This window comes from Myiozetetes cayanensis, unplaced genomic scaffold, assembly GCF_022539395.1.
Source record: "Myiozetetes cayanensis isolate MyiCay16 unplaced genomic scaffold, myiCay2020 scf10, whole genome shotgun sequence".
NCBI lineage: Eukaryota > Metazoa > Chordata > Aves > Passeriformes > Tyrannidae > Myiozetetes > Myiozetetes cayanensis.
Genome location: NW_026086605.1, coordinates 25,964,842 through 25,975,615, shown reverse-complemented (window position 1 = coordinate 25,975,615; position 10,774 = coordinate 25,964,842). Strand labels below are relative to the sequence as shown.

General features: G+C 40.0%; 1 protein-coding gene across 2 annotated transcripts; it reads left to right on the top strand.

Moving 5' to 3' along the window:
• The first annotated feature begins 675 nt into the window (after positions 1-675).
• On the top strand, positions 676-7,607 carry LOC126650489 (uncharacterized). 2 transcript variants are annotated; one of them, XR_007631435.1, is made up of 7 exons: positions 676-1,470; positions 1,859-1,938; positions 2,716-2,830; positions 3,527-3,633; positions 3,859-3,973; positions 4,814-5,098; positions 7,461-7,607. XR_007631435.1 is itself a non-coding variant. In XM_050335332.1 (6 exons), exons 1-6 carry the CDS (start codon positions 1,404-1,406, stop codon positions 4,999-5,001), a joined length of 672 nt encoding a protein of 223 aa, XP_050191289.1. In that variant the 5' UTR covers positions 676-1,403; the 3' UTR covers positions 5,002-5,151. The 2 variants fall into 2 exon arrangements, 1 of the variants encoding a protein (XP_050191289.1); XM_050335332.1 differs by lacking the exon at positions 7,461-7,607 and having other exon boundaries at positions 4,814-5,151.
• Positions 7,608-10,774: the final 3,167 nt, after the last annotated feature.

Sequence of the window (10,774 nt, the reverse complement as noted above, 5' to 3'; positions counted from 1 at the left end):
TATCTGTGTATGGCCCCCAAGAAGGACTTTGTGGTTTACCCGGCACTCTGTTAAATCTTCTACGCTGGAGAAATGCTGCCACCCCGTGTTTATCTCTTAAGTAAATGTCTTTGTACAGTGCATCCCAAATAGATGTGGGGGGAACTGCCTGACTGTGATGAATGCTAAAGAAAAACCTGCCCTTTATTCCTTTCAAGTATGTCATAAACACAATGTCTATCTGGTCAAGCCAGAGGCTGCTCCGCTTTATTAATTATGCTCATGTTCCTGAGATGGCATAAGAAGACACTTCTCTGGGAATGTGCTGGATGCATTGCTGTTGGCTTGACTTCTTCAGGATCACCTAGTCATATCACACTACAACCAGAAGAAGCAAATGAATGAAAAACTTAAAAAAAAAAAAAGAGAACCTGAGAAAGTAAGTGCCTTATAAATAAATGTGGTGTGTAACACAACACAGAAGCAGAATGTCCACATCTCAACAAAATAACCCACATGCAGACAAAATGAACAGTTCTGCTCTGGTAGTGACAGTAACAACCATTAAAGGTTTGTTGGAGAGGAGGGGTGGGTGGGGGCTGTGCGTGGGTAGCTGGTTGGTGGCCAGGCAGGGTTGGCTGGAGGCTTGGCAGTGTGCGTGGTGGGGGTGGGGTGTGACGGGCTGTCAGATGAAAAGCTGTGACTGTGAACCTTGGATTTTGCAGATGGGGTCAGCACACCCCTATCATGTTAGCAGTAGCTGGATAATTGGATTAATCTGCTAGTAAATGTGTAGGGTAGAAATGATTGAATTTTTGTGGCAATTCTGCTAGTTATTCAGCTTTTCCTGTAAGTGGATATACACATAGGAACTTCATGGCTCCATGAAAAAAGAAAAAAATAGCTAAGCTGTGGATGCCCTAGAATACAGGGTATACCCCCTTGGTTCAAATCAGTTGTCATTGGAGCATAAGATACGAGATGGAGCTCTGTATGTCAGACATTCTTATGTCTTCTATAAAAATATGTGTGTGAGAGAGACAGAAAAATGTAGACAGATGGGAAGGTAGATAGAGAGCAAGAGCACACAAGAATGTGCATACACAAAACATGTTTACAGTAAGCCAGTTAATCTGAAAATTTCCCAGGAGCTGGCAGCAGCAGAGAAGCCGATCCGCCTCAGTACCCTAACGAGAACGCCCCTTGCCCTCTCTAAACCGTGCTGGCAAGCTCTCCTTGGGCTTCCTGGCAAGTGGAGCAACGTGTTCATCCCCTAATCCCTTATCACAGCTCTGCCTTGGAGCCAGGCCCACTGTAAACAACCAGTGACCCACAGACACGCAGCTTTGTGCCTGACTACAGTGCTTCTGCTCCTGGGCACCACAAGCAACAAGTAATTAGCCCCTGGTCTCCTGCAGAAAAAAATGTTGTTCTGCTCCTACCCACTCTGGAAAACACTGGTTTTCCTAAGTTCAGCACTGCTTCTTGCAGGTAAGATATCTGCATTCTTGAATATGATTAGCAATAATCAGTATTATTAATAATTAGTATTAGAAATTATAAATTGATATCATAAATATTAGTATTATTAATAATTTTTAGTGACTGTCTTACAGAAGTGAAGGACCCTGCTCGGAAACCCAGCCCCAAGTGTCCACAAATGGTGTTCAGATTGCTAATTGCTTCAAAGAAATCAATATTTGTACAGCTTATTCACATTTGAGCCCTGATCACCTCAGGTATACAAGGCAGGACTAGGACAGCAGACTAGTGGCACAATTCCTCTAAACAAGCACTATGTGATGTGGTATTTGGGGTTTGTTGATGTGTCAGGAAGGATTATTACATTGCTAAGTACCTGCTTCTGCTTGTATTTTAGATTTTACTGACATCAGAGCTTTGGCCAGTCCAAGTGAATGCAAAAGTGCAACCATAGGCGATGTGAATGAGTCTCTTGAGGTAAGACCTTGGCTGCACTGGGCACCCCAGGGCCTCCTCTGCATCCCCCTCCTGTGCTGGTGGGCTCCTGCCACCTCTGCCTGTGCTGGCTGGGCAAGCACAACTCGTGTCCTACTTTGGACACGTGCAAAGTACGTGCTGGGGAGGGAGGGGAGGACACGTGGCAGCAGAAAAATATCAGTGTCATTTGCCTTGCCATGTCTTCGGTCCTGCTACTGCTAGACCAAAAAATGTCCATGTGGATTTATTTTCCAGTTTTGCTTTGCTCTGGATATATAAAGTGGCTTTAACATAAACAACATAATATAAATATAGTATAAATAACAATAGCTAGCTAAGAATTCATTAACTTCTTTGTTTCCACACATTCACTAATAGAATTTATTTTTACGCACACAAACATACAGAGTCTGTGAGGGGCCAGCATTCAGAAGATAAGCATAACAAACCAGTGTTTTATATAGAAACAAGGTACATAAGTGGTTTACAAAGGCACCTTTTCATATATAGGAAGAAAACCACCAAACCCATACCAGCCCTCTTCTTGAGCTGAATATGATGGAAAAAGCCTGTCTATTCACAGTTTTAAAAAAAAGCTGCCAGATTTCTTCCAAAATATTGTGGGGAGATAACTTAAAACTATACAATTTTCCAGATGGTCCTTGTTTTACATTAAGAAAAAAAAAGAAAAGGAAAATTATGTGACCACTTTAATTAACTCCAAAGCTTCAAGGTTTTTCATCTTCAACTTAGGCTTTTTGTCCCTTATCTCCATAGAAATATTCAAAATGCCTTCCTGAAATGATTGCCAAGGGTGAGAAAGCTTCAATCAATTCCCTTGTCTGGACACTGCAAGAAACACTTGATCTCCTGCGCCCTGTTCAAGAGAAATGTGAGTCCCCTCCTGAACCGATGCTTCCCTTTGCTGGATGTTAAGTGGCAGTGGAGAAGCACTAAGAAAATTTTTTCTCCCTGCAGTCATAGTAAACCAAATGTCTGAATTTCTTTGGGGGAAATTAGCAACGGGGTGTTTAACCTGGCAGGGACTGGGGAGGCACAGCAGCACAAACATGAGCAGTCCCTCTGTTCCTGCAGCTCTGGTGCTGAGCAGCAGTGCAGAGTCACAGGAGCAGCAGGGCCTTCTCTGCCCTCCAGCCAGAGCCTCCTTGGTGTCTGCCAGTCATATTTTTCCAAGAAATATGTGGATAGTTTTGGCCATCACAGTACTGAATGTCAGTGCGGTGAACGCAAATGCCCCTTGGAGCCACTTCTGAAGTGTAACTGGGGCTGACACTGTTGTGGAGGGAAAGTGATGGGAATATCAGGTGTTGTCAAAAAAATAAAAGGGGAAAAAAAAGTCTTCAAACAAGCAAAAATGCTTACTTTGACAAAGTCAGCTAGTGGGGTCAGTTATCAACCATGCCCAGGTCAACGAGGTTGCTTGGGAAGGGCAGACTTATTATCACTTTGATACATCGTTTTCTTGTTGTTTTTTGTTTGTTTGGTTGGTTGGTTGTTTTTGTTGTTTTGTGGGGTTTTGTTTGTTTGTTTGTTTTGGTTTGGTTTTGGTTTTTAATCTACTCAAAAGTTTGCAAGCAGCTACCTCCATGCCCTCTCCCACTGGCCCCGAGAAATGGTGGGCTCGTGTGTGTCACCATCGACAGCGCTCAGTACTGCAAACCCATGTGCAACAAGGTAACATTCATGGCTTACTGCTGCTATATTGCTGCATCCATGCATTAATTTACAGCTGTTTATTGTGTAATGTTATTCCTTGCTATACCTTTTTGTATTCCTAAGAGGGAGGGGTTGTAGTGTTTGTATTGATCTTCACTGGCTGAATGTTTCTTCATCGTACGGTTACCATGACATATCCTAAGACCCTGTTTGTTTATTTGCTCCCCATCATTGTTTCCCAAGGGTTATGACTTCCAGTTCCTCAGAAGCAGCAGACTGTATGAAGTATGTGGCAATGCCACTGGGTTTTCCTGGACCACACAGCTTGTTGGGGGAAAGGCACTGGCTGTTTGCAACCGTAAGTATTTCTCAGACATATCTGTTCACCAAGGACAGGAGGCTCTGTCTGTCTGTCTCTTGTTTAAAAATAAGGAGGAAAGAAAAGGTTTTCTTTCTTATCATGTGTGACAACCTTGGCATGTGTGACATTTTGAGAGTTAGTTCAGGGCTGGCAAATTGCTGAATGAGAACTCACTTAGCTTTAAAACTACCACAAAGGGCTGAGCACTGCCATTTCAGGTTGGGATAGCAAATATGACACATATGAAATTTTTGGGGGAAAATGCATGTTTTATTTTTTTAACAGGAAATTGGTATCACCTTAAAACAAACCCCCTGTTGCACAAGGACTGTGTGACCCACTGGACAGACAGCAGTAGAACATGAAACTGTTTATCTTGCAACAGTACTTGAAGAATCTCAGTAAAATTGGCACCCACCTGTACTATTCCCTGTGTGTACACACAGTAAACCCCAGCCAGCGTCTTCATGCAGCAGCCCAAGGGTTTTAAGACTGCTCCCATTGTGTCCGTTGAGCAATCTGTGACCCTGGCTGTCTGACTCTGTTGTTATTGCCTTAATTTATAAATAAATGTGCATATAGATACACGAATGGGCTACCCTATCTTTCCTATGGTTAGTGGAAAAATATTTTACTGTTGACAGTGCCTTGTTGCTAGAGCAGTTGTTTTTTCAAAGGGTTACCAAATGCAATCATCATTTATTCCAAGTTGAAGACTAGTATAGAAAATGGGAATTCCAGCACTTGTTTAAAGATCAGGACAAGTCTAAGCTAAGTAATTCAGCTGCCTTTTTTTTTTTTTTTTAATTATTTTTGTCTTGTTCATTATCTTTCCAGCCTCTGAGATGGCCATCAGTGGAGCTAAATCTGCCTATTTCCCCAGCAACAGCACCTGTCTGCACACACTAGCCTTCCCTGAAACTCAGAGAGAGCAGCTAAACATCTTCCTCAAAGAGCTTGCTGAGCAAGGCATCGACAGCTCCAAACGGGATGAGGAGGCTGATTGTATCATCTGTGGTTACTAGCACCAAAAAGCTTGTGCCACAGACCAGCCAGCTGCCTGCAGTCTGACATGGGTATTTTGACAAGAGAAGCAAAGCAGTGCAATCATTTCTAAGACATGTAAGCATACAGCTTTTCTTTAGTTAAAGGACTAGAGACCACAGTCATGATATGATCTTAGCTTTGGCTTTCAGAGATATAGGCTAAATCTAATCACATAGATCATAGTAGAAGTGTTTCAAAGAAAGAAGTTCACTTTTATTGCTTAAATTTGTCTAGCTGGAATTAAATAAGGATTACAGTTGCTTAATGGATGCAGTCATTAGTCAAACACACTAATTGTTATCAGAAATCGTTCTCTGTCAGGGGTCATATTTGATGAGAAAAGGACACACTTCTGCTTGTTTTTATAGTTGCCAATTAATCATTATTGTTGCTCTGATGAACATTAAAACAATGAAAGTCATAACAGTTACTGGCTGTAGGGATGTAATTCTTTATTCATGCACCTGCTTGACTGGGGTTTAGAAAACCAGCAGAAAACCTGTCTGTTGTCCACCTGGTACTTAGGGCAAGTGAAGACCAAAGGCAACTTAGCCCTGGTAATCCAGTTTATTTGTGGAGCTGTAGCTACCAAACAGATGTACCTGTGAATTATTATGAAATGTAAACAAGAAGCTTAGTTATTACTTGGTTTTCAGTGGAATCTGTGCTTGGAGTTGTATTTTAATTTTCTTCTGTTGACCAAACACTGAAGCTGTAGATCTGAAGACAGACAGCTCATCTGTTTGTGTTTCCCTTCTTCACCTTTTTCCTATTCCTGTCAGTCTCTCAGACACAGACAGCATAGTTTTGTGGTACATGATGTATGATTGACCTTTACATCATTAATTGGATAAATGATTCAGATACATATACTTACATGCTTATATTTCAGACTCAGAATCGAGTCATTACAAGCAAAAGAAAACATCAGAAGCAGAAGCATCAGGGCCCAGAAGCAGACAGTCATATGACAATGAATAGAACAGACAATTACACCAGCAAAGGGGTGATTTGGCTGCTTTGGCTGCTTATAAACCATGCAGCAGTAACTTAAGTCATTGTGTTGGAGACAAAAGTACTGCAGTCTTAAAGGAAAGCAGTGGCTTTTGAATCACTGGCGGGTTTGTTCATTTCTGTCAAACAAATGATCTCTATCAAATGAAATTATAATGGGTTTGAGTCTTTTCAGCCAGTTCATTAACAGCTGATGCTCAACTAAAATATCTATTTTTCTACTGGTGGTAAAAAACATTTTTTCTCTCAATTATATTGATCTATTCTCGTGACTTTCTAAACCAATCAAAAAAAGAAAATTAATAATCATAAGGAAATCAAACCCATTACTCTTGTAAACTATTAAATCTGTTTTAATTAATTAATTTATTAAATTAATTCTGTGTGTCAGAAATCCTGATAATGAGCATCACATAATGTGGAAGAATTAGGCTGGAAAGCTTTAATATGATGGGTCACAAATTTGATATTAAGCTGGAGATTGGGCTGCTGTTTGTTTCGGGTTTTGTGTTTGGTTTTTTGGTGGTTTTGTTTGGTTGTGTTTTTTTTTTTTTTTTTTCAAAAACTTGCAGAGAAACAGTTTTGTTCTATGCCCTCAATCCAAGTTATTATTTATATACGAGAAAGGGAAGTTGACCCAATAAGCCTCTATGAGACACTTAAAAACTAAAGTAAACTTAATAACATTCTTTCCCAGAGTAAATTTGCATAATTTATTTAAGGCAAACAGTTGCTGTATGTTTGCATTAACTTCGTGTTGGTGTCTGGCCAGGCATGTCTGAGCATTGGGCTCAGACTCATCATCATCATCACGCTCAGGCTCCAGGTTGGGGGGTGTTGTGTTCTGGCACTTGGATGTTGCAGAGAGAAGAAAATTCATATAGAAGGAAAGACATTAAGAACATCTTAGGCCAGTAAGTTTTCAAATCAGACAAAAGAAACACAGAGATGTTTATTTATTGCACCATTCTCTGATTAATTTTTTATGTTCTGTAATACAACCAGACTAAAGTATCACCTCCCCAGAGTATCCTGCATGCTTTTGATAAGTCCACTTGCATAACTGTCAGTCATCTCAGCCAGAAGGCTTTGGTAACATTTATAGTATTACTATAAAGAGGGAGGCTTTCCTGATATTAATTAAGGGAATACAGTGCTGTATTATGCTGGCTTCTCTTTCAGGTCATTATAACACAAGAGAAGAACTCAGTCTAGGAACTGAGCCAATAACAGTAATTAAAATAGAGCCAAAAAATGAAAGGCAAAGTGCAGAGAACTGTAGTTCATGGTCGACAAAATTACACACATTCTCCACTCACAGCAGCTAAGCAGCCATAGACTGGTAAATCCACTGCTTTTGGGTGGCTCTTAGGTAGAAAGAGTGATCCTGAGAGATGTGGTCATTCCGACCCGTCCCCTGCAGGGATCGGTGATGTTGCTGCTGTTCCCAGGGCTGGCTCACACCGAGCCGTGCAGCGAGATCTGCGGCACACGCTTCATCCTCCAGACCACCACGGCAGCCGGGGGCAGAAGCATGAGGACACTCATCGTCAGCACCGCGGCGAGGATGACCAGCAGTATTTGCCATGGGGCCAGGATTGTTGCCACCGTTGTTTCCTCCATTTCAAGAGTCCGAGGCTGTAAAGCAAAGAGGGACACTGCATTATTTTCTTCCAAGTGGGACTCATGATCTGTGTACATGTATTTGATTTAGCCAGCCGGGGCACTTGACCTCCCTGAGGGTTTTCCTTCTGGCCTTGGAAATGACTCCCTTTCCTTGGCTGCTGGTCCGAGACAGCTCGTTCCTTTTCCTTTTTCCTTTTCATTTTCCCTTTTTCCTTTTCCCTTTTCCTTTCCTTTTTCCTTCTGCTTTCCTTTTTCATTTTCCTTTTTTCTGTCCTTTTCATTTTCTGTTTTTCCTTTCCTTTACCTTTTCTTTTACCTTTTCTTTTTCCTTTATCTTTTCTTTTTCCTTTACCTTTTCTTTATCTTTTCTTTTTCCTTTTCCTTTACCTTTTCTTTCTCCTTTATCTTTTCCTTTTCCTTTTCCTTTATATTTTCTTTTTCCTTTTCCTTTACCTTTTCTTTCTCCTTTACCTTTTCCTTTCCTTTTTCTTTTCTTTTCTCTTTTCTTTTCTTTTCTTTCTTTTCTTTTTTCCTTTTCTTTTTTTTTCTCTTTTCTTTTCTTTTCTTTTCTTTTCTTTTCTTTTCTTTTCTTTTCTTTTCTTTTCTTTTCTTTTCTTTTCTTTTCTTTTCTTCCCTTTCCCTTTCCCTTTCTCTTCAACTGATTCTACAATCTTTGATATTTTAGCAAGTCACCAATTCCACTACATTATGCTAATTAAGTATATTAAATAAAACCAGATAATTACTATTGAAATTCCAGTTTCTACAAACAGGGCTTATAGCTCTTTATGTGGGGAGGGTTTTTATTATCTGCATATGAGAGCTGCTCAGTGAGATACAAAGATGAACTCCCAGGTGCTTTAGCACAACTGGAGCTGCGGAACACTTGTTGTTTTGCAGAAGTGTGAACATTCTTCTCCCAGGCATATAATTATTTTAATGGAAAAGCAAGTCAAGAGGGATAAGCCAGCAACAGTGATGACTTGTTCTGCTTCATTTTCCACGCAGTCAGTAATTTAAATATTTAGCCTTCAAGTGGGGGAAAACAAGCACTACTGTGTACTTGTTCTCGAACTTAACTGCCAACTTCCTATTAATAGTTAGAGATAATTACACATGATTTGTTTTCTGAGGAGGGAGGTCACTGCTGCTGCAATGTCCTTAGTGTGCCTTGTAATCATGAGCACCTGCAGAAAGGTGAGTTCCTCTTCCATTTCTTGTGTTACAAGCAGAGGTAGGAAATGGTAGGAACATGAAAAATTTTGAGACGTGGATGTGCGGCACAATCATGGACTTGAAATGAGGGTGATGATCAAGAGATAACTATACTGCAGGTTAAAAGTGTCACTTAAAACTCCTATAAGAAGCAGAAATCAAATTAATGAGTTTGGTACCTAAGAGAAAAGGCTGCATTTCAACTATGTAAAACCTTAGAAAGATCTAATGATGCTGCTTTGATCTCTAGAGGGCTAAACCTTTCAAACCAAGAGTGTATGAAAATGCTCAGAATCATTAAAATATTAAAAGAAATTTCATGGAAATTGTTTGTTATAAATATCTCCCTCTACAAATAACAACTGAATTCAGTGCTAATTGTAAGTAGTTCAGTATTCATTTATACAAGATTTCAGCCTTTATAAAGCATGCTGCAATTTAGTCTGATTAAGTAAAATCTGTGTATATTTAGCTGCCTGTGAGTAAAGTCACTGCAGGACAAAAATCTAGCTTAAAATACTAGAAAAAAATATGAAATATGCGTGCAGAAATCAAATATGTGAAACCTGGGAGAAGATTTTGGAAGTTATGATGAAGACAGAATATTTAATAAGGTAAAAGTAGCATAGCACACTGTTGGGCATATGCTGATCATGCCTTTAGTTTCACCTCACTTACAAAGGAAGCAGGTGATTACAATAAAAGTGAGAATGCAAGAGAATTTTCTCAGCTGTTATTTAAAGGAATCATCAATCACACTTTTCTGGACACAAAGATTTTGGCTTTTGTGTTTTGTCTAATAAGATGGCTTTGTGTTATCTCAACACATTCTGATGTATGTCTATTATTTTCCTGATTACTGAATGCATAGCAGAGATGAGTTGCCTACATCTGAGTCAAACAGACATTTCCTGTTCTGAAATATTTAGACTTTTAACACGTTTGAATGAGCTTATGCAAACTGAACGTCTGCTAAGTTTAAAAGGAGAAAAAAGGATTGCCCTATGCAATTCACTTGCAGTTATAATTCTAACCATTTAGCAAACTATTTTGATATTAGTGAACTTACTTAAATTGTATGAATAGCAACTCTATATTTCTTCTTCATATCTTCCCTGCTGACAACCTTTTAACCAAATGAGAAATAATTTAAATATCCCTTTATTTTTGCAGGAAGGCTGCGAAGCAGTTGAATTTGTGTTGAATTTTTTCGCCTTTCTCAACTTGACTACCTGAAATAAGTTCTGGCTTTCTCTAAAACTTGTGTGGCCCTGTAGGTATTCAGATCTTTGCTGTCTACTCTTACCTTCTCGATGTCCTCAAGGTGTCTTGCAAGTCTTGCGCAGAAAATCGCGTTGCTTCGTTTGGGTGTCCATCCTCCACTGTCAGGCAGCAAGAGCGTGTGTTAGAGGTGTTCAGTCTGCAGAACGAGCAAGGGAGGGTGAGGGCAGCGTCCCCTCAGCCGTCTGAGGCTCAGGTGAGCACAGCAGTGTACACAGGTACTTGTTTGTTCAGTGGTGCTTGTATTGCCTCCCACTTGGTGTTCTTAAAGTGGCACAATCGTTTCCAAAGAACTGATCAGCAAAACAATAGCTGGCTGTTCACGCATGCAGAAGCTGCTTTAGGAGACACTCACTTGTAGTGAAAATTGATGGCTCATTTTTTTTTGCCAGGAGACCACTTGGGCTTTCCTTGTAAATCATTTTATATACTCAGAAGCATGTAACTCTGATTAACTCACATTCTGACTGATTATGATTATTATTATTATTATTATTATTATGAATAGCACATGCAGCCTTCAGAGATGAAGATCACTGCAAATTCAAGGGTCCATACACCCAAATCTCTTCCAACTATGCATGTTCTACAACCCATTTTGCTACTTACAAGCTT